Source organism: Schistocerca gregaria, chromosome 2 (genome assembly GCF_023897955.1).
Source record: "Schistocerca gregaria isolate iqSchGreg1 chromosome 2, iqSchGreg1.2, whole genome shotgun sequence".
Lineage (NCBI taxonomy): Eukaryota > Metazoa > Arthropoda > Insecta > Orthoptera > Acrididae > Schistocerca > Schistocerca gregaria.
Genome location: NC_064921.1, coordinates 1,021,908,720 through 1,021,933,770, shown reverse-complemented (window position 1 = coordinate 1,021,933,770; position 25,051 = coordinate 1,021,908,720). Strand labels below are relative to the sequence as shown.

At 39.8% G+C, this 25,051-nt stretch overlaps 1 protein-coding gene across 2 annotated transcripts in view; it reads right to left on the bottom strand.

Annotated features, from left to right (window-relative positions):
- LOC126335524 (meiosis 1 arrest protein-like) overlaps window positions 1-25,051 on the bottom strand; it is a 241,279-nt gene that overhangs the window by 118,570 nt on the left and 97,658 nt on the right. For both annotated transcript variants that reach the window (XM_049998882.1, XM_049998884.1), the window contains one exon: window positions 19,971-20,105. In XM_049998882.1, coding sequence (XP_049854839.1) covers window positions 19,971-20,105 — 135 coding nt within the window. The remainder of the gene's footprint in view (window positions 1-19,970; window positions 20,106-25,051) is intronic.

Sequence of the window (25,051 nt, the reverse complement as noted above, 5' to 3'; positions counted from 1 at the left end):
AGGTAAAACAAGACAAGAGGACCGTTTTGTGTAACTAGATTAAGTCCAAAAATCAAATGAAAAAAAATTGTGAATGCAGCACAGTGAAAGACGTATGAAAGCAATAACATTAAAAGAACAGATAGAAGACCTCGGCTTATTAGACTAAGAAGAGATACGAGGAGAATAATTCAACTTAGAAGATCCGGTGTGGGAAGTGCACAGCTCTCACATGCATTGCGGGGACGCAGACGCGGAAACAACATCTGATACAACCAGCACCAGTTGGTGCTAACCGGTGCTGGTTCTACATCAGCTCACCAATGCAGCAGAAACCAGCAACCGACGCCACCAGCACCAATTACTGTTCACTGGTGCTGATTCTACACCTGCTCATTGACGCAGCCTAAAACTCTACTCTGGGTAAGGGTGAAACAATAATTGTTTGAGTATAAAGTTGAAGAAATCGTTCACTAGCCTGTATTAGTGTAGTTATTATGCTCAGTTTTTTTTTCTTAAGTTGGTAAAACCGTGGAAAACGTACGGGCAACTGAAAAGACTTCCGAAACAGCAGTGGCTATGGGAATTAGTAGAGAGGGGCCTGATTGGTCTGAGTTAGTGAATCTCATCAAGGCTCAGAGTTTACCATTAAATTGTAGATTAGATGTACAAAGTAAAGAATTGGGCTTGATGAATGCCCAAAATGCTTCTTTAAGAAAGGAACTAAGTTTTAAATTATACTCAGTAAATACTCAGTTAAATCATAAAATAGATGACCAGGGTGCTTCTTTGAGAAATGAAATAAGGGCAACTTTAATTGAAAAACTCGGGGCACAGAGTGCTAATATAAGTAGAGAATTAGATACAGTGAATACTCAATTAAATAATAAATTGGATGTTTAGAATAAAACTTTAGGATTGTTAAGTGCTAAGGTAGATTCACAAAGTAAAGACTTTAGTAATTTATGTGGAGGTATGGGATATTTGAAGACCGAATTTGACACTTTAACTACTAAAGTACAAAATCTTAAAATAGACTTGAAAGGTGAATTAACTAGTTCTTTAAGCAGTCACGTAAATCAACTGTTCACTGACTTGAATCAGAGACAGAATGATCAATTCCAGAATTTGAAAAAAAAGTTAGAATTTGATATTGAAGATAAATGTATTAGCGTAGAAACTAAACTGAGTGAAAAATTAGGATCATTTCAAAAGGTATGTAATGTTACACTTGATGCTGTAAAGCAGACGTTGCATACCTTAAAAGAAAATATTGAAGAGCAGGATAAGCTAATACCAATAGTCCAATCGCAAGCATTAGATAATGCTGAAAGAAACTTTAAAGAGAAATTAGCAACCTGAGACGTAATAAATATAAGCAGTCTGGAGAAACAGGTAGAGGAGATGATAGACCAAAAAGTTGCTGTGAGAGTAATCTCTGAGAACATATCTCCTATTTAATCTTCTGAGCTTCGTAATACCAAGAGAGGTATGGATGAACTATGGAAAGAATTCAAACTTATTCAGGACAAAATAGATAACAGGGTGACTTCTCCTAATGTGGTATTGACTAGTGAGGGAATTCACAATGGGGAGCCAATTCTGGCTTATCCAGGCAATTCCCTAAGTTTCAGCCAGACAGGGAAGTACATCCTACCCATTTTTTGAAAAGGTTCAACCAAGCCTTGCCCAAGAAGTAGGAGGATTTGAAAAAGATTGAGTCTGCTGTGGGGTGTCTATTAGGGGAAGCCTCAGAGTGGGGTAAGGCAAACACTGAGAACTTTCCCTCTTGGGGAGATTTTCAAAAGAAGTTTAAAGAGAAGTGTTGGTCAGCAAGTGCCCAGGAAAAATTAACATTGGACATGTGGAACCCGAAGTATTACAGTAATATGTGGGGTACAGTGAGAAAGTATTGTGACTGGCATGTAACACGGTCGAAGTAGTTATGTAAGCCAATGGAGGAAGAGGGGTCAGATTAAATTTTAATAAGATGATTACCCATTTATGCGAGGAAAGATAAGAGATGTAGTGGGTGGAAAACAGTAGAAGAGTTTTTGTCCTTTGTGGATGCACTGAATGCCTTAAATAAAGACTGTGACGAGAATGTACACCAAAGTGAAAATCAGAATTGCAAAAGGAATAGTAATAATAATTTTAAAAAACATGAGGTCAACTTAGCTAGAGTACACCAGTGCAATAGGAAATAATGGTAATGATAATTATCAGAAGAAGCATCCACCTTCGAATTTAGGTCCAGTAACTTCACAGGAATTTGTGCCAAGTAATAATAGAACACAAAGTAGTAACATAGTACCCCAATTTGGTAACCAAGCAGAGATTACTAATAATGAGGAAAACGTAGTGCAATCTGGATCCAGGGCTGGGGCCCAGGCCATAGAGATACACTAGGAGGCCTGGTTTACAATAAGTATGTCACTTTCACGCACAAAATACCTGGTGAAAGAATGGTTGTTACTGGAAGAACCAAGCTTGAGTACCAGTTATCCACAACCAATAATAGCAGGAACTGTGGAGACGTCTGAAGTTAACATATTTATAGATTCAGGGAGTGAGGTGTCACTCATTTCTAATGCGTTCTTTAGCACATTACAGACTAGACATCACTTACCTCTGTTACCAGTTTAAATAGTTGGTATAACAAGAACGAAGAGTAAAGTTGTGAAACACGAAACCCAGGTAAACTGCCACATTGGAAATAATTTGGTTCTTCAGACATTGTTAATAGTAGAAAATATCAATAGAGATGTATTATTTGGGTTAGAGTGGCTATTAGAATTTAAAGTCATTTTAAACTTTAAGGAAAATCTTCTATGTTTTGGGAAAGGGGACAGTAGATATTGGGTACCGTTTGTGACAGACAACAAACAACTGAGTGTTAATGTCGACAATTAACTGCTACAGCACAATTGTCACCAGAGATTGACAATGTAAATCACATATCACATTCAACTGACATACAACAAAGTAAATGAATCTCCAGTATTAATCAACAAACAAAAACTAGATTTATATAGAATTCTAATGAAATATGAAGAAATTTTTTCTGATCATCCTGGTAATAACAGTGATTACATATGTAAGTTTAAAATCAAAGATGACAATCCATTTTTCTGTAAGCCATATCCAATATCGGTAAGTTTGAAAGAAGCAGTTCAGGAGGAAACTGAAAAAATGATTGACAACAATATAATAGAACATAGTTCTAGCATCATGAATAACTCTTTAGTAGTGGTAAAAAGGTTACAGGAGGTGTGTGATTAGTGCTAGATGTTCGTACATTGAATAAACATATAGAGACACACTGAGACGGACCCATTAACAAAGATGAATTGTTATCCAAATTTGAGAAAGCAAGGCTTTTTAGCATGATGGACCTGACTGCAGCATATTGGCAAATTGGGTTATATCCTGAATCAAAGAAGTATACCGCATTTCTGTTTGATGGTAAATCATATCATTTCAATGTGTTACCATTTGGACTTAATATCTCATTATCAGTATTTATACGTGGGTTGGGCAAGGCATTAGGGAGAGATTTGTTAAAGGATTTAATAATACATACAGATGATATCCTCATAATCTGAGCTACCTGGGAAGAACATTGTCTAACTTTGAGTAAGACCCTGAAAAAATTTAAAGAAAAAAGTATTACAGTGAAACTGTCTAAATCACACTTAGCGCAGCAAGAGCTTAAGTTTTTGGGGCATATTGTAGGGGTGCAGGGGATTCGACCGGATACTGAACGCATAAAAGCTATTAAAGAATGTCCACCCCCTAGAAACGTACGACAATTGAAGGGATTTATAGGAATCACTGGATGCTATAGACGATGTATACGAAGTCAAGAACTGAAAGACCCAAGAATTTTACATTTGTTAAGAAAACGAATACTGTGGTTCTGGGATCAAGAGGCAAATGATGTGTTTGAAAACATGAAGAGAGCGCTAGCAGAATCACCCATACTACATCATCCAATTATGGGCAAGCCACTTAAAATTTCAACTGAAGCATCTGATTATGGTATTGCTACAGAACTCTTCCAAGGAGAGTGGGATCTAGAGCATGGAAAACACCATAGCCTTTGCCAGCCGTTGTCTGAATAAACATGAATTAAACTACACAGCTACTGAAAAGGAACTGTTAGCAATTGTATGGATTATCCAGAAATTTCAAACACTAATATGGGGGTTAGAAATCCATATCCATACAGATCATCATCCTTTATCTTTTCTAATGAGTAGTCGATTGTTACATAGTAGATTAATGTGATGGATGTTGTTCCTACAGGATTATGACATTAGGATACAGTATGTAAAAGGTCCTGAGAATATAGTACCATATGCTTTGTCTAGGTTACCTATAGCTATGGAAGAGTTTAAATGTATGGAAGAACCCGGCATAACTTTTGCAACTAAGTTTATAACAGTAGAATATCTGCAGACCAGGGTACAAGAAATGGCTCGAAGAATAACAGAAAACATCCATCATGATCCCTATTTTACACAAATGTTTGCTATGTGTATGAGGAATTCCTCACCTCCCAATCAAGCAGGAAAGTAGAAAATTATAGGGCATAATTTGTTTTGGAAATACAGTATAACATCACAACATTGGTGCATATGCATTCTGAAGTTAATGGAAGACAAAATTGTGTGGTATGTTCATACAGGATATGGGCATTTCGGGATAAAAAAGTGTATAGCTCATATGAATAACTTCTATTATTTTAAGAGGCTAAGACATAAAGTAGTATCTTTAATTAGGACCTCCAATTATTCCTAAGTCATTACATGATCTTTCAGCAGCAGATTATTTTTAAACCGATTCATAATGGAAAAGGAGGAGTGACATACATTTTGGTCATCATAGAGTGCTGGTCAAAGTATGTTAACTTACATCCTATCAAAAGAGCAAATACTTAGACGGTTATACACTGTTTGCAACAGTACTTTCTAAAGATAAGGAAACCAAAATGATTTCTTACAGATAATGGGCCACAATTTGTCAATAACGAATTTAAAGAATTTCTAGCTTGGGAAGATAATCGTCAAGTATTAATATCCAACTATAACCCATCCTCGAATCTGTGTGAAAGAGTTATGAAAGAAATTGGGAAATTATGCTGCACCTACTGCCATGAAAAGCATACTTTATGAGGAATGAAAATTAAAGACTTTGAGCTTATTTTAAATGAATTACCAAATTTTTCAACTGGATTAACACCTTTAAAAGTAATAGGCAAATCTTTTGTAGAGGAACCTCTGATTAAATGTTTTAATTCACCTTAACAAACTACTGTTGATTACGATCTTAATCAGGAAATAGTTTACAAGAATTCAGTTAAAAAGGCACAGCAAAGAGTGAGTTAACATAATGAGAACTTGGTTGAACCTCAATACAAGGTTGATGACCTAGTTCTGTTAAAACAACATCTTCAGAGCTCTTCCCTGAAGAAAGAGAAATTTTTCAGAAATATGAAGGACCTTACCGAATACAAACAGTAATACATCACAAAGCCTTATCCTTAGTATATCCTAGAACTGTATCAGAGAAAGGAAAATAGAATGTAAAGGACATAAAGTTGTATGTCTCCCAGGGACGTTAAAGTTCGTAGTTAACGGGTGGAGTGATGACCGTCGGATCCTGATTTGTTTTCGGTATTTCTTCTGTAATAAAACTTTCCTGCACCGAATTCCCCCAACTTCTTACACTACCCCTCTACTTCTTACACTATTCCATCATCCCCCGCTTACAGTTAATTAAAGAAACATGACAGCAAGGAATTGTTACTACATCACCCAAAACTTCTCCTGGTAGGTGACTGTGTCATCCTTGGTTGTTAGAGAGTTGTGCCCAATAGGAGTTTGACTACATCGTCCTTGGTTCTTAGAGAGTTGTGCCACTAGGAGTTTGACTGGGTAATCCTCAGTTGTTAGAGAGTGGTGCCCACTAGGAATTTTGATTTAGTCATCCTCGGTTATTCCAGGGGTGCCCCTACCTGTCCTCATGACTCGTCCCATCTTATCGCAACTTGTTCTGACTTGCTAGGTGGTGACTTGAGATGGGAATTGGTGTGCACATTACCCCTGAGGTAAGATAGACTACTTCTTGTGAAGGTGGGTTGCAAAATTGATGCCTCTCTCACATCAGTTGACTTACATGATCTGCATAGCCAATCTTCTTCTCTGGATTGTCGGTCCCATTGATCTTCAAAACCTTCTTCTCTGAAGAATAATGCAGGTTACAGGAATTTATAAGAATCTCTCTCTCTACTTTCGAAATAATTTAGTACTCGAAGAATACTTTTAGTTCAGTCTTGGTATATTTCAGCTTCCACCAATAACATATTCACCATTTCTCACATTAATATTCGAATGTTTACAAGTCAACCGATTCATCTTGCATTAGACTCGATAAAATACATCTGCAACAAAATTGGTTTAACAGCCACATAATTTATGAACTCGTCCTGCCTCTAGCAAGTCCAATACGTGAAGTACTTAACAGTCTATATTCAGTTGTTCACTTTTCTTTAACAGTAATCACAGTCACTAAAGCAGCAAAGAATACTACATGATTACTCCTTGTTCTTTCATCACGCCTTCTGTGGCACTAGCTGCAAACACTTGTTGGCGTCGTTCGACCGCCACGTTTACAGTCTTCTCATAACAAACTTCCAACCTGCATACAGCAACAGATGTCGCAGTAGATACGTTTCCACTCTCCTGCTTATATTTAAAATATTGTGTGTTTGAGACGGTAGAAGGACCAGTGGTTCTAGAATTTACGCAGAAATTCTCCAAGCACTACACTATTTGCAACGTTAACACCAGAGCTCCACATTTTTCTGTTACTTCTTTAGTGATTCCTCTTAGCTTTATTCTCTCATTGGCATCAATGCCTGTCATACCATCCACTGCTGAGTCCTTTTAATGCTAACCTGAGCAGCAGTGTCTACTATAAAACCTGTGATTTCTGTTCTCCCCATGCGCACCGTATGCTTATGAAATTGCTCTCTCACTTGCAGTCTACTGAGTATAGCTCTACAACACAGTTTGAATGCATATTTATGTACTTGTAGGCTGCATCAGTGGCACACAGTCGACCATATGCTTTCCATGACCCTGCAATGATCTCTGCATGATGTCTCATCTATCCTCCTGAGTGGTTACAGATGATTTAGCTGCATGGCGTGTCTCTCCACAGCACAGTTCCTTGCAAGATGAACTCTTTTCTTACATCTAAAACAACATTTTCTCAGGCTACTGGATTCACCAAATCTTTCTTTACAAGAGGCAACTGAAGCTTCATCTGCTAATGCTAATTCCACAACTTGTGCTAACATTAAATCCTGTTCTCTCACCCTCACAGCTGTTTTACCCTCTCATCTTTGGTTCCTTGTATGAATACTGCTCTTGCTAGTTTCCCAATCAGAGCTCGGCTCCACAGAATGTCTGATTCTCTCATTACCCCTTGGAAAGTTTCTTGAAACTGGAGCTGCAATGTATCCACTTGCCTTGTCCATTCAATCTTATTTTTAGAATAATTCAAGATCATCATAAGTAGAAATTTGATGTCTGTTTTGACTCACAGTTCTCCAACAGAATTCGCTTCAGATCTGCCCCAGCCATGATCAAATCACATATGAGTAACTTACTCCATGCAGCTCCCACAATCCTAGTCATCATCATCATCATCATCATCATTTAAGACTGATTATGCCTTTAAGCGTTCAGTTTGGAGCATAGCCCCCTTATAAAATTCCTCCATGATCCCCTATTCAGTGCTAACATTGGTGCCTCTTCTGATGTTAAACCTATTACTTCAAAATCATTCTTAACCGAATCCAGGTACCTTCTCCTTGGTCTGCCCCGACTCCTCCTACCCTCTACTGCTGAACCCATGAGTCTCTTGGGTAACCTTGCTTCTCCCATGCGTGTAACATGACCCCACCATCTAAGCCTGTTCATCCTGACTGCTACATCTATAGAGTTCATTCCCAGTTTTCTTTGATTTCCTCATTGTGGACACCCTCCTGCCATTGTTCCCATCTACTAGTACCTGCAATCATCCTAGCTACTTTCATATCCGTAACCTCAACCTTGTTGATAAGGTAACCTGAATCCACCCAGCTTTCGCTCCCATACAACAAAGTTGGTCGAAAGATTGAACGGTGCACAGATAACTTAGTCTTGGTACTGATTTCCTTCTTGCAGAAAAGAGTAGATCGTAACTGAGCACTCACTGCATTAGCTTTGCTACACCTCGCTTCCAGTTCTTTCACTATGTTGCCATCCTGTGAGAATATGCATCCTAAGTACTTGAAACTGTCCACCTGTTCTAACTTCGTTCCTCCTATTTGGCACTCAATCCGTTTATATCTCATTCCCACTGACAGTACTTTCGTTTAGGAGATGCTAATCTTCATACCATAGTCCTTACACTTCTGATCTAGCTCTGAAATATTACTTTGCAAACTTTCAATCGAATCTGCCATCACAGCTAAGTCATCTGCATATGCAAGACTGCTTATTTTGTGTTCACATATCTTTATCTCACCCAGCCAGTCTATTGTTTTCAACATATGATCCATAAATAATATGAACAACAGTGGAGACAAGTTGCAGCCTTGTCTTACCCCTGAAACTACTCTGAACCATGAACTCAATTTACCGTCAACTCTAACTGCTGCCTGACTATCTATGGAAAGACCTTTAATTGCTTGCAAAAGTTTGCCTCCTATTCCATAATCTCGTAGAACAGACAATAACTTCCTCCTAGGTACCTGGTCATATGCCTTTTCTAGATCTATAAAGCATAGATACAATACCCTGTTCCACTTATAACACTTCTCCATTATTTACCGTAAGCTAAAGATCTGGTCCTGACAACCTCTAAGAGGCCTAAACCCACACTGATTTTCATCCAATTGGTCCTCAACTAATACTCGCACTTTCCTTTCAACAATACTTGAGAAGATTTTATCCACAACGCTGATTAAAGAGATACCTCTGTAGTTGTTACAATCTCTACTGTTTCCATGTTTAAAGATTGGTGTGATTACTGCTTTTGTCCTGTCTGATGGAACCTGTCCCGACTCCCAGGCCATTTCAATTATCCTGTGTAGCCACTTAACACCTGACGTCCCGCTGTATTTGATGAGTTCTGACTTAATTTCATCCACCCCAGCTGCTTTATTGCACTGCAATCTATTGACCACTTTCTCCACTTCCTCAAATGTGATCCTATTTCCATCATCATACCTATCCCATTCTACCTCGAAATCGGAAACGTTACTGATCGTATTTTCACCTACATTGAGCAACTCTTCAAAATATTCCCTCCATCTGCCCAAGGCATCAACCGGATTCACCAGCAGTTTTCCTGACCTGTCCAAAATACTTGTCATTTCTTTCTTACCTCCCTTTCTAAGACTGCTAATTACACCACAGAATGGTTTTCCAGCAGCTTGACACATAGTCTCCTACCTGTTTCCAAAGTCTTCCCAAGATTTCTTCTTGGATGCTGCAATTATCTGTTTGGCTTTGTTTCTTTCTTCAACATAACTCTCTCTGTCTACCTGAGTTCTAGTATGTAGCCATTTTTGATACGCCTTCTTTTTCCTTTTACAGGCCGCCTTGACTGTGTCATTCCACCAAGCTGTTTGCTTCATTCTACTTTTACACACTACTGTTCCAAGACATTCTTTAGCCACTTCTAGCACTGTGTCTCTGTAATTGACTACATTCAACTAACTGGTACTTTTCTGAGATCACTGTTATGTGCTTGGGCCTGATTTCCTTATCCTGAAATTTCTCCACTCTTATCCTCCTATATTTGGACCTGACCTCCTGCACTTTCGGCCTCACAATCCCAATTTCACTGCAAATTAAATAATGATCAGTGTCATCAAAGAATACCCTGAATACACGTGTGTCCCTCACAGCCTTCCTGAATTCCTGATCTGTTATTATATAGTCAAAGACAGATCTGGTTCCCCTGCCTTCCCAAGTATACCGGTGAATGTTCTTATGTTTAAAAAAAAGGATTTTGTGATTACTAAGCCCATACTGGCACAGAAATCCAAGAGTTGTTTCCCGTTCCTATTGGCCTCCATATCCTCTCCAAATTTACCCATAACCTTTTCATACCCTTCTGTTCGATTTCCAATCCTGGCGCTAAAATCACCCATGAGCAGAACATTGTCCTTGTCCTTTACTCTAACAACTACATCACTGAGTGCCTCATAAAAACTATCCATCTCATCTTGATCTGTCCCTTCACAATGCGAATATACTGACACAAACCTAATTTTCTTGCTAGACACTGTCAAATCTATCCACATCAGTCGTTCGTTTACATACCTTACTACAACTACGCTGGGTTCCATTTCTTTCCTAATGTAAAGCCCTATACCCCATTGTGCTATTCCTGCCTTGACTCCTGACAGGTAGACCTTATATTCTCCCACTCCCTCTTCTTTCTCACCCCTTACCCGAATGTCACTAACAGCTAAAACATCCAGCCCCATCTTACTTGCAGCCTCTGCCAGCTCTACCTTCTTCCCAGGGTAGCCCCCATTGATATTAATAGCTCTCCATCTCATCACCATTTGTTTGACAAGTCGTATCTTAGGAGTCCCTGGTTTGTCAGTTAGAGGTGGGACTCCGTCACCTGCAAAGGTCCGAGGCATTTTGCTCTGATTGTTGCCAGCATCATATTTAAAGTACCAGGGAAGCAGGTTGCTACCCTTACTTGCCCCGAGTCCCATTGGGTTTTACCCCTAACGGTTGAGGGACTAACTAGTGGATTTGGTAGTCTTTGCCGTATGAGCACGAAGGTGACCACGACTCAGAATATGTCCGAGATGCCTAGCATTATTCCAAAGTAACTGGTATCCTGACTGTCGGGACCACTTACTTGGCCACTCGTATGTTGCCGTGGTTCATGAACTAGGACATGACTACAGGAACCCACACCATCAACCACCGCAATCCTAGTTTTTACATATTTTAGTAGGACACTATGAATATGGCCTGGAGTAAGTTCCAATGCTAATTCACAGCTGTCTATGAATTCCCTAAGATAATCTTTATTTCTGTCTAAAACATTTGGCATTATCTTCAATGTGTAAAGCTATTTGGTGTGCAGGGAACTCACTACCATCCAGATTTATATTAGAGGCTTTTTCATCCTTCCACACAACTGCAGACCTTGTTTTCATGAAACAGTATGTTTCAGACACTGTGTTCATAGTTCAGATGAATGGTGCTGTGTTGGCATTTCTTGAACGCGACATCGGAATGCCTATGTTGCTGATTCAGGTGTCATAGGCCCCCACCTCAGTTGGTTTAACTGATTGTGATGACTCCTTCAGTATTTATTAGTGGCGGTCTCTTGGCAGCAGTCTCATAATTACATGGCACAGAACAGCTGATGTTCTTGTTCTTCCTTCCTTCTCATTTGTTACTGTTGTACACTAAAAAGATTGCTCTGCCAGTTTTGTGGTACCTGAACTACCTCAAAAGCTCAAACTAAATTTTCTCATAACAAAAGCTTCCCAGCTCTCCTAAGAGAAAATACTATATTTCTTACTCAAAGGCACCTCACTTCTTAGCTAAGGTACTCGGCCAGGAATCGAAGCCTGCAATCATCATCGAATATCAGTCTGTATGTTGTAATCCAATGGAGGTCACAAAGTACTTACGTGAATCCCTCAGTCGTATAGGAAGTAATGTGCGATTTTTCAAGTCTATTGACTCTTTCACATGCAAGCGGCTTTGTAGAAGGGAATAAGTTCTCGACAGGATCTAGCTGAAGAAATGAAGAAACAAGTTTCTGTGTTGATACCTTGCTCTGATTTTATTGTGTCTTCCCAAAATTACATGAACATGTTGAAGAGCACAGACACTGGGTCATAATTTCAAGGAGAGTAGGACATAGTTGAGGCTTATTAAGTACTCAAATTACTAGAACAAATAGCCTGCCTGACCTAACACTTTGACTCAAATCATGAAAAGGAGCCAGTTTCTTATTGTTTAAACTGAACTGGCAAGTTCCGTTAAACATCACACTGTAAGTGACAATCAGTCACAGGCACAAGTAGGCCATAATAGATTAACTACCAATATGCCACAGGTACATGTGCACAAGGATACAAGTCATCTTCAGTGTGCAAGATTAATTGAATAGATTCTTTCATTCACATAATTTTTTGTTGTTGATTGACAGACCCTCGGGGTTGTCTGCTGGCACGAACTCCTAAACTGTTAAATTTTGCCCTGCTCATTGACTGGTGGCCTCTATATAGTGTATTAGGGCTGACTGCTTTTAGGTGGTTTGTGACTGTGTTGCATTTTTACTTGCAATTTCCAATTATCCAGCTTAAAATCAGTGGTTCCTTAATGCTTGTGACCACCTATTGGTCTGGTGAACTGTACATTTCCATCTAGGCTTCTAGACTCTGTTTGTTAAAATTCTTAACAAGATGACTTTCAAAGCAGGGCAGCTCATTTTATATTACTGCAAAACAGGAGAGAGACTGCCACAAATGTTATATCTGAACTGGGGGGCAATCATTAAAACAAAGGTGTCTCATTGTGGCAAGCTCTTGTCATGAAATTTCAATCACTAACTGTCTCCTCTAATTGTGAGAATATTTTGGTGCAACCACATACGTTGGGAGGACTAATCATCATAAGAAAATAAGACACATCAAAGCTCGCATGGAAGGATTTAAGTGCTCTTTTTTCCCAGATTCCGTTCGAGAGTGGAATGGCAGAGAACTAGACTGAAAGTAGTTCGATGAACTCTCTGCCAGGCACTCAGTTGTGAATTGCAGAGAAATCGTGTAGATGCTGTGAAATGGCAAAAATAATGTATTCACAGTTTTTAAACAACTGTGGCTAATACTTTGTATTTATCGGTATAATGTTGGTACAGTAATAGGGTCTCTTTCAGGCTTGCCATCTCTGTATAGAAGTAGCAATCCTGAAAGTGATTCTAGGCTTTTTGATTTAATGAAATACCATATGGTATATGGAATTTTCAGTTATCAAATCATCATGCATGAAAGATATTAATTGCAGTGAAAGTGAGAGAATAACAGACTGATAATTATGTGATGGCTATCCACAGTATAAGCGATGTTCACCAGACAGTTTGTTTTGCCCTAAAAAGTAATGGAGAACATACTGACAAGCCTATGGTGACTTCTTACGACCACGTTCCCCTGGGAATATTTAACACTTACTTCAATGTTGGAATGCAAAGGCTGGTTGATGCTGCTCTCAATGCTAGTCTATTCTGGCCAAGCCTCTTCATTTCTGCATAGCTTCTGCAACATAATCTATTTGTACCTGCTTGCTCTATTCAAGTCTTGGGCTTTATCTTCAATTTTGAGTCCCCAAACTTCCTTTCATCACTAAACTGATAGCTCCCTTCTCAACTACTGCTTACCTTTCACATCCTTTTTCTCTTACAACTGCAGTCTAGTTTCTGTTAACCTGTTGAATCCTGTACTTAATCCCTACTACCTCCAAATCTTCATAGAATGGAGTCCAATCAACATTGTCATAAGTTTTCTCTATATCTATAAATGTAGGTTTGCATTTCTTCAACCATATGTTCTATGGTAAATAATACGGTCAGTATTGCCTCATGTGTTCTTTATTTCTCTAGAATGCAAACTGATCTTCTCATACTTCAGTTTCCACCTGTTTTTCCAATCTCGTGTAAATATAATTCTTAATATTTTGCAACCATAACTTATTAAACTGATGCTTAGATAGTATTCCCACTTGTCAGTACTTGTGTTCTTTGCAATTGGAATTGTTACATTCCTCCAGAAGTCTAAGGGTATTTGCCTGTTTCATGTATCTGGCACAACAAGTGGAACAATTTTGTCACAGTCGGCTTTCCCAAGGATCTCAATAACTCTGAAGGAATGTTGTCTAATACAAGTGCATTCTTTCTCCACAAGTCTTTCAGTACTCTGTCAAATTCTTCTCACAGTAGCATATCCCCTATAGAATCTTCATCTGCTTTCCACTCTCTTTCTACAATATTGCCCTCAGCTTCGTTTCCCTTACATAGATGTACCATATATTGCTCCCACTTTTCAGCTTTCACTTCTTTTCTTAAAAGTGGTTTGCCATCTTAGCTCTTATAATTCATACAGCCACTTCTCTTTTCTTTGAAGATCTATTTACTAACTCAGTGGCATCTGTCTTTTCCTAACCTTGTGTGCTTGTGTCCTCTAGCCATTCCTGCCTAGCTATTTTGAGCTTTCTATCAATCTCGTTGTTTAGACAGCTGTACTCTTTTTTTCCCCTGCTTCATTTTCTGCATCTTTATATTTTCTTCTCAACAAAGTAAATCCATTATCTCTTGTGTCATCCAGGGATTTCTATTAGGCCTTGTCTTTCTACCTATGAGATCCTTTGCTACCTTCCCTGTTTCATCTCTTTGAGTCACTTATTCAACTTCTACTGTATTCCTTTCCCTTGTTTCAGTCCAATGTTGCCTAATGTTCCCTTTGAATCAACCTTTCAATTTATTCAGGTCCTATCTACTTAATTTCCTACCTTTTCACAATGTGTACACTCTTAATCTGCAGTTCATTAACAATACATTATGGCGAAATGACTGACAGTGTAATGTCTTGTTTCTCAGGCAATGTCTTCCCATTATATGATCAATCTGAAACTTCCTAAGGTCCCCAGGTCTCTTTCACAAATATAGTTTTCTTTCATGATTCTTGTATCAGGTGTTAGTGATGATTAAATTATGATCCGTGCAAAATTATGTCAAGCAGGTTTTTCTTTCTTTCTCCTTCTATTTTTCCCCCTCTTCCTTTTGCTACTCCTGAATGCTGATCAACCATCAGAAACTAATTTTTGTCTCCCATAACTATCCAAATTATGTGTGAAGCTAGATGGCATATAAGCTTGCACTGTTGTGATGTATGTTGGCTTTATTTCTAATTTGACTACAATAATGCATTCACAATTCTATTCATAGTATCTTACCTGCATTCATATTTTCTTATTCATTATTATGCCTATTCCTGCAGTGCCTCTATTTGATTTTGTGATGGTAACACTGTAACATATCTAACCAGATGTCCTATTCTCCATGTCCCCATACTTCACTAATTCCCATTATATCTACCTTTAACATATCCATTTTCCTTTTTAAATACTCTAACTTTCCTGCTCAATTAAGGAATCTAACATTCCATGCTATGACCTGTAGAATGCCAGTTTTGGTTTTCCTGATGATGACATTCTCCTGAGTAGTGTCCAACTGAAAATCCAAATAGAGGATGAAGTATTACATACCATTTAGGCAGACAACATTTCACACTCCTTGTGTAGCACAAGGAAAGATGATAGTGACATAATGTTAAGTCAGGAGCAAGTCACAGAACATACACGATGCGCGGGTGTTTGTTTTCGTATGTGCAGACATCAATTGGGAGGTGTGAAATACAAGAAAACAGCACAAGGTGCCCTTTATGTTTTGGCATCATCGCTTGGTGGTGGCTTCACTGTTGAAGAGCAACCAAACTCCGAGAATGAAAACAAAAGACAAGATGGTTTTGTAACACAAGAAATATATTGTAATCTTGATTTCCATTTTGAGCTTTCGAGGCAGATGTAGTATGTTGTGTTTTACTCAGTTCATGAATCATGTTTATGGTCTGTACACCCACTCCAGGAAATATATGTTTGTAATAACGAAGTAAAAAGGAAAGTAGTGGATGTGTCTTTTTGTGATATGAGTAGAAGTTATCTTCTTTTGCTCCAAGCTGTAGCAAGTGAAAAGGTCAAGCCTTTTCTTGGCTGCACATGGGATTTCAGTGGCACTGCTTAGCAGGATCTCTACTTCAAGAGAATCAACTATGGTGACTGAATTAAAGGAAAAGGTAAATACATAAGATATTATGTTGGGTGACAGATCTCATGAAGTATTCTGACTCAGCTTCAACTACAAGGAATGAGCCAGTAGCTACATAAAATCCTAGATCAAAAGCAAAAACATTTCATTTGGCTCCCAGTACAATGAACATGGAGCACTGGAGCAAGCAGGTAGAAAATAAAGAACTGTAAATTTACAAACTCTTAAAATTCAGTGAGTGATAAATTAGTGTTGCTAAGAGTAACAAGGATTAAATGAAAGGAGGAACTGTAAGTGAATGGACATAATACTCAGTAACAATTCATCAAGAAGAAAGTAAAGAGAAATATTGCAACAATTCACAAAATCTGAAGACAAACCATAATTATACAACTGTGGTACACATACTACAGCAACTTCAGTTAAACTTGCGTGTTAAGTAAACAACATCAACCCATGAATAAAAGTAAAGAAGCAGTTTCTTGGTGGGTTTGGAGGAGAAGAATGTTTGGGTGGATTCAGAGAAGAAGCTGTCAAATCCTGACATTGGCAGGGATACAGTAGCAGCTGAGCAACGCTGCAGGGGTGTTGCTGTAAAACACTGTGCAGTCCACCTATCTGTGTTTGAGACATCGGCTGCACAGGGCGGTGCAAATCATTGCAGTAAATCGCCATGTACATGTGGTTGCATCATATACCCGATGAGAGAGTACAGTTCATCAGAAAGGGAGAGCTGTTCAGAAAATACAGAAATCCACTTTGAAAACTTTTTTGTCTGGATAGTGGCACAGTGTTATCATGTTTATAAAAGGCCTATGGCAACAACAGTCTGGTGAACTGTATACTGATTTTAAGAAATTGTTTGACAAAGTGGATTCGACAAATAAGAAACTGTCTGACACTAGGAATGAATTACCTGACACTAGGAACGAATTATCTGATATAGTAGATACTAATATTAAGGAACTATCCAACAAAGTAGAGTCTACAAGTGATGAACTGTCTGTCAAAGTAGAAAATACAAGAGAAGAACTAAAATTAGGGATAACACAACACATCAAACACATAATAGAAACTAAATTAACTAACATTACAAGTACTTTGATCCATATACAAATGTAGGCTTTCCCGGTGTATACAGCTGATGAGATATTCTCGGGCTTCCATCTGGGTAGCTGCGTCGAAAATCCACGAGGTTTCGATGAGTGTCGTTCTCATCATCTTCTTCGCCAGAAGATGATAAGAATGACACTCTTCGAAATGTCGCGGATTTTCGACGCAGCTACCTGGATGGAAGCCCGAGAAGATTTCATCTACTTTGACCCATCTGTCTCAGGAGTTAAAGGACGAGATCAATAACCAACATGATTTAGTCCACACGGAAGTAAAAGAGAAATTCAAAGAATTAGATGGTAAAATTAACAAAATAGATTAATTTACCATTAGAAAGTTCAAGCAGGTTAAAGAGCAAATCTCAGAGGTGAATGAGCATGTAACTATTTTAGAACAATGTAAAGAATTTAGAGAAATGGTTAATACACCTGAAAAGCTATCTAATCTGGAAGAACAATTACATAAATTTGTGAATTCTAATGTAGAGAAAGTAGGATTGCTTAATACTAACAGTCTTTCTAAGTGGTCAAAGTATATTACACCTTATCCCATTAAAGAAATACCAATACAGTAATGCATTGTTTCCAGGAGTATTTTCAAGATTTGGGTAAACATGATGTCTATTAAATGATAATGGCCACAACTTATTAGCCACAACTGAAAGGAATTCTTGGTTTGGGAAGAGATAATACATGTAGCTACATCCAAGTAAAGTCCACAAACGAAATGTTGTTAATGTATTATAAATATTAGGACAATTACGCAAAACATACTGTTCTACATTGCACACTACATTGGGACAACTAGTGCCAGAATTTCAAGCAATCCTTAATGAATTACTGCTTATGTCAACAGAATTAGCTCCTGTAGAGATTATGAATAAAACCTTTACAGGAGAGCCCTTGTTAAAACTGTTTACATGGCTGAATTTACCGGCAACTGACTTTGGAAAAGTTGCTTGAGAAGGTACACAAGAATTTGATTACACAGGCAGAAAAAAAAGAGTTAGAACTTTTAATGATAAGGCTACTGTTCCCAACTTTCAAGTAAATGATTTGGTATTAGCATGGGGTTTTCATCACAGCTCAAATTTAAAGAAGGAAATGAGCAAATTTTTTCAGTGTTAGAGTGACACCAGGCAGTTTTTTTCCAAGAGAATGAAAAACATGTAATGCAAATATATGACAATACCATGTTCAAAGGTAGTTTGCAGATGGTATGGCAGATAGAAGAACTTAATGAATTAATTGCTTAGTACTCAGAAAACTAAGCTCCTATGAGATAAGTTCATAGACTTTGACAACTCAGATTGTTAACATAAAAGTTTCATGAGTGTAGATCTCAGTCAAGTAATAAATAACTGCAACTAAATGGATAAAACTAACATTTTGGCCATGGCTGCTGTGGCTTCCCTGTGGGCCTATTAATGGACAAACTGTGTTAGCAAGAGTCCCTTATATTTTGTTGTCTCTCCTCTACTGTGCATGGCATCATGTCACAATTTTAAAATGTGTTGACTCTATTGATCTGGTGTAGTGGAAAGGGTGAGAAATTTATTTTGACTGATTTCCGGTACTGTATGGAGAGGGAACCTGCTGTTGCCTATTGCTGAAGCAGTGTAAAGAATGATTGGCAGTCATCAGTAAATGGTATGCTGATTCTTGGGAGTGTGTTTTCTTCATGTGGGTCACTTGATGCTCAGCAGAAGTTTCTCACTGGTAATATCTGTATCAGCCAACGCGCATTCTCCCGACAACTCCCATCATGAAGCTTCTGGGAAAATACACATTTAAGGAATCCTTTCAGATCAGATTGATAGTTGTTCTCTTAATGTTTACAAGTATTCAGATTTTCTAAAGTCATTCAGGTGGTTTCCCATTTAATTTTCAATTCAGAACCATAACAGAATGGTTATTTCATCAGGGAAATAAATAAGTCAATCAAGGTTGAAAGGCATATTACACATTTTTGTGCTGCAGTTATAGGACCTGCTCTATAATAATATTCAAGAGTGAAATGAGTTTGTTAGTCTGATCAGTTAATAGCATTAACCTAAAATGATAATACCACAACTAATCAGTAAGAGATATAATGAGCTTGGACATTGTATCACACTTGCTGTTATGAAAAACATAACTGCCAAGTCAGATTTTCATCACTTGCTACTAGCCAGTCATTTGTTTTAAGACTACACACATATAGCTACTGAAAGCTATTAAATATCTGCATGCATTTATATGTTATTTAGTTTCAAAATTTTGATTAACTTATTAATACTATTTTTCAAATTATCTCATTACACATTTGATTAAAGAAACATATAATTTTTTCTTGTACTTTTTGGAATAAAATTTAATCACTATGTTGTATTCAAAACCATAGTTTTTTACTTGTTTTTGCTTGGAATATTCTCTTACGTATTATTTATGAGTATGTTCATACTGATACCACCTGAGACATAAAGATAACTAATGCATTTGATGTCAATTTTATTACAATTTTCTGATTAAAGTAACAAAATGGCCATGACAATAACTGTTCACATGGAAGTGCTTAATCAAACAGAAGGATACTTCATTTAATTGTGTAGATAAATTTGAAGAACCGCAAAATCCTTTCGCCACAGGAATCATCAAATGACTCAACTGAGCCATTTTACAGCAAAGACTGATCGTATTTTATGTTAAGGTATGAGAAAATATTCAGCAATATTCTGGATGCTGAGCCAGCAGTGCCACTATATGGTTAATAGCAACTGCCTTTTTCACAGTTAAATTAAATAAGTATATACTGCATAAACATACTTTACACTAAAATATCCAGAGTTAATCAAAAAGAAACTAACTAAATGAAAACTATATAAAATCATATTCCTGTCACCTATTAATACCTTGCCAATAAGTACCATATGGGAATATATTTATAATATAAATGTGTTTTTTTATATGAGAATTTACCTGTATCCTTTTGAGTTGTGTCTTTTCAATATTGTGAAGTAATTTCTCAAGAAATTCAAGAATTGGTAACCCAGTTTTTCTTGTAATTAACGTAATTTGCAGTAAAGGCATAAAATTTCCAGTACTGCCACCAGGCTGCAATGAAAAGGAAAATATTTTATTATTTTTGTAATTTGTTAGTCAACAGGAATGGACTAATTTGTTCCATACCATAACTAAATAGAATTTTGCAACTATTATATTGAAATTGAGAATAATAAGAAAGACATTACAGTGACAAGGATAGTCAAAATGTAACATGTGAGGATTCAGTCATACAGTGGGAAGTACAGGAGGTATATCAACAACTGCTACCTTCCACATAGAGGAGGCACTGAGTCGCAGACAGGCACAATGAAAGGAATACTAGAAATATTTTTAGCTTTCAGACAGCCATCCTTCAGAAGTAAAACTCTCACGCATTCACACAAAAGCAACTCACACACTCATGACCACTTTCATGGGCAGAGGGGCTTTTGCAACTGGTGATAGTGTGTGTGTGTGTGTGTGTGTGTGTGTGTGTGTTGTTATTGTGTGAATGTGTGAGACTTCTACTTCTGAAAAAGGGCTGTCTGCAACTCAATGGCTCCTCCATGTGGCGAGTAGCAATCTATCCATTCTGGATTGCTGTTAAACCTCAACCATAAATATTCATACACTTATATGGATATGGTGTCTGTTCTTTCGGACATGTCCTAAAGAACAGACACCATTGATGTCCTGCAGCCATCTAGAACGAAATTATAATTATGTTAATAGTGTCAGCTGCACAAGGGCATTGATGTAGATCAACGGGGACAGGTGAAAATGTGTGCCCCGACCGGAACTCGAACCCGGGATCTCCTGTTTACATGGCAGATGCTCTATCCATCTGAGCCACCGAGGGCACAGATGATTTTGCGACTGCAAGGACTATCTCGTGCATGCCTCCCGCAAGACTCACACTCTCACCTTGTATGTCCACACACTACATTCGTAGTGTCCCACCCCAACACACTCATTACTCGTGGACGACATTCCTCCAAGTCCCCGTAAGAGTTCGGGGTTAATATGTGTGCATCCGCAGAGAAGAAGAAGATCATGGCCGGAATTGCCAGAACTATATACTTATATTGATATGGTGTCTGTTCTTTCTGACATGTGAGTGTTGTTCATAATGATAACTGACACAACCAGCGACCATCGAACAGTCAGTATAGACAACATCAGAGCCTTGAAACATGGCAAGGATTGAAAGAAAGTGGCAGCGGAGGGCCTCAGGAGGGACTGAGTCCTTTGGGCCCCATGCCAAATCGAGCCAAAGGCATGGGCGGGGCACACTCCAAGGGCATATACGCAGAGGGGCCTGGAAAAGGGGTGGAAGAGGGAAAACCTCAAGCCCAGAGAGAAGAGCTCTGACGTGAACCGTGATCGTACACCCTGACTGGGACTGCCTTTCCGGAAGATGGAAGACCATCTGAAGGAACAGGCGACAATAATTGGGATGCCCGGGCAAGCTACAAACGTGTGTAGCACAAGCGACCAGTAATCATTGGTGCCAGAACGCCAATGGAGGGACACCTGCCTCCAGAAGTATGCTGTTGACAGAGCTTGTCCGGAAAGCTCCAGTGGCGAGTTGGATCCCACTGTGAAGGATGGGATCCAGCAACCACAATGTGAAAGGGGATGCCGAACTATAAGCCAGGCTCCCATAATCTAGATGGGACTGAATTAACGCCTGGTACAGCTGTAGAAGGGTAGACCAATTGGCACCCAGCACCCCAGGTGGTGTGGCTCAAGCAACGAAGAACGTTAAGATGCCGCCAACACGTTTGTTTAAGCTGCCGAATATGAGGCAACCAAGTCAATCGGGTATCGAAAACCAATCCCAAAAAACCGATGCGTCTCCACCACAGCAAGAGGTTTGCCGTCAAAACAAAGCTGTGGCTCAGGGTGAACAGTGTGTCACCGGCAGAAATGCATAACGCAGGTCTTGGCAGCCGAAAACTGGAAGCCATACGCTACAACCCAAGACTGCGCCTTTCGGATAGTGCCCTGTAACTGACGTTCAGCAGCTGCAATGCCAGTGGAGCTCTAGTATAGGCAAAAGTCGTCAGCATACAAGGAAGCTGAGACAGACGTTCCCACCGCCACAACAAGCCCATTAATTGAAATCAAAAAGAGGCAGACACTTAAGGCAGATCCTTGCAGTACCCCATTCTCCTGAACTCAGGAGGAGCTATGGGAGGCTGCAACTTGCACACAGAAGGAACAAAGCTACAGAAAATTTTGTATGAAAATTGGGAGCGGATCCTAAAGACCCCAACCATGAAACGTAGAGAGGATGTGATGTCGCCATGTTGTATCATATGCCTTCTGCATGTCAAAAGAGATGGCGACCAGATGCTGACGATGGGCAAAGGCCATATGGATGGCAGACTCCAGGCACACCAGATTATTGGCGGCAGAGTGGCCCTTACGGAACCCACCCTGAGATGGAGCCAGAAGGCCCCAAGGCTCAAGTAGCCAACTCAACCTCCGACGTTCGAGCAAGTTGCAAAGAACATTGGTGAGGCTAATGGGGCAGTAGCTGTCCACCTCCAGTGGGTTCTTGCCAGGTTTCAACACGGGGGATTACGACGCTTTCCCACCATTGCGATGGGAACTCACCCTCAAACCAGATACAGTTGAAAAGGTCTAGGAAGTGTCGCTTGCAGTTCACTGAGAGGTGTTTGAGCATCTGACAGTGGATGCGATCGGGCCCGGGAATCGTATCAGGGCAGGAGGCTAGGGCATTTTGGAATTCCCACTCACTGAACAGTGCATTGTACGATTCAGGGTGAAATGAAAGGCTCCAACGTTCCAACCTCTCTTTCAGGGAGCGGAAGGCCAGTGGGTAATTCGCAGAAGTGGAACTCTGAGCAAACTGCTCCGTCAAGTGGTTTGCAGTTGTGTCGGAGTCAGTACAGGCTGCTCCATTCAGTGAAAGTGCAGGTACGCTGACGCGGTTCCAATAGCCATAGAGTCGCCTAATCTTGGCCCAAACCTGCGATGGAGAGGTTCGGAGGCCAATGGTGGAGACATACCTTTCCCAGCACTTCTGCTTGTGTTGGCGAATGAGGTGGTGGGCTCACAACAGAGTCATTTAAAGACGATGAGGTGTTCCAATCAGGGATGCCGCTTGTGACGCTGGAGTGCCCGCCTGCGATCTTTAATCGCCTCAGCGATCTCATGTGACCACTAAGGCACAGTCTGCTGCCGAAGGGACCCAGAAGAACAGGGAATAGCAGATTCTGCGGCAGTAATGATGCTAGTGGTGACCAAGTGAACCATCACATCAATGGCGTCATTGGAAAGAGGTTCAATAGTGGCAATGGAGGTGAAAAAGTCCCAATCAGCTTTATTCATAGCCCATCTACAGGGGCGCCTACAAGAGTGACACTGTGGCAGTGATAGAAAGATTGGAAACTGATCACTACCAGGCAAGTCGTCATGCACATTCCACTGGACAGATGGTTATAGGCTAGGGCTGCAGATCGGAAGGTTAATGGCTGAGTACGTACCATGCACCACACTGAAATGTGTGAAGGCATCATTATTTAAAAGAGAAAGGTTGAGCTGTGGCAATACTTGCTCAACAATGCTGCCTCAGCCTGTTGATACTGATCCACCACCCCAGAGGGTTATGGGCGTTGAAGTCGCCCAGTAACACAAAAGGTGGCGGCAATTGGGCTATCAGCACAGCCAGGACATGCTCCGGGACATCACCATCCGGTGGAAGATATAGAATGCAGACAGTAACAGCCTGAGGCGTCCACACCTGAACAGCGACAGCCTCTAAAGGTGTTTATAGAGGGACAGACTCGCTGTAAAGGGAGTGAAGGACGTAGATGCAGACGCCACCAGATACCCTCTCATAAGATGCCCGGTTCTTATAATAAACCCGATAGCCACGGAGGGCGGGGTTTCAGCCAGAAACCAAGTTTTCTGAAGAGCAATGCCTAGGAAAGGGTGAAGGCTGAGAAGTTGTCGGAGGTCAGCAAGATGGTGGAAAAAACCGCTGCAGTTCCACTGGAGGATAACACTGTCCTTGGCCAAAAAAGGCGTGAAGGGACCGAGGAGGCAGATTACGCTGCTGGGTCACCTGCTGCCACTGACTGAGTACCTGTGCGAGTGACATCTACATCTACATCTACATCTACATCTACATCCAAACTCTGCAAGCCACCTGACGGTGTGTGGCGGAGGGTACCCTGAGTACCTCTATCGGTTCTCCCTTCTATTCCAGTCTCGTATTGTACGTGGAAAGAAGGATTGTCGGTATGCTTCTGTGTGGGCTCTAATCTCTCTGATTTTATCCTCATGGTCTCTTCGCGAGATATACGTAGGAGGCAGCAATATACTGCTTGACTCTTCGGTGAAGGTATGTTCTCGAAACTTTAACAAAAGCCCGTACCAAGCTACTGAGCGTCTCTCCTGCAGAGTCTTCCACTGGAGTTTATCTATCATCTCCGTAACGCTTTCGCAATTACTAAATGATCCTGTAACAAAGCGCGCTGCTCTCCGTTGGATCTTCTCTATCTCTTCTATCAACCCTACCTGGTGCGGATCCCACACTGCTGAGCAGTATTCAAGCATTGGGTGAACAAGCGTACTGTAACCTACTTCCTTTGTTGTCGGATTGCATTTGCTTAGGATTCTTCCAATGAATCTCAGTCTGGCATCTGCTTTACCGATGATCAACTTTATATGATCATTCCATTTTAAATCACTCCTAATGCGTACTCCCAGATACTTTATGGAATTAACCGCTTCCAGCTGCTGACCTGCTATTTTACAGCTAAATGATAAGGGACCTATCTTTCTATGTATTTGCATCACATTACACTTGTCTACATTGAGATTCAATTGCCATTCCGTGCACCATGCGTCAATTCGCTGCAGATCCTCCTGCATTTCAGTACAATTTTCCATTGTTGCAACCTCTCGATACGCCACAGCATCATCTGCAAAAAGCCTCAGTGAATTTCGGATGTCATCCACCAGGTCATTCATGTATATTG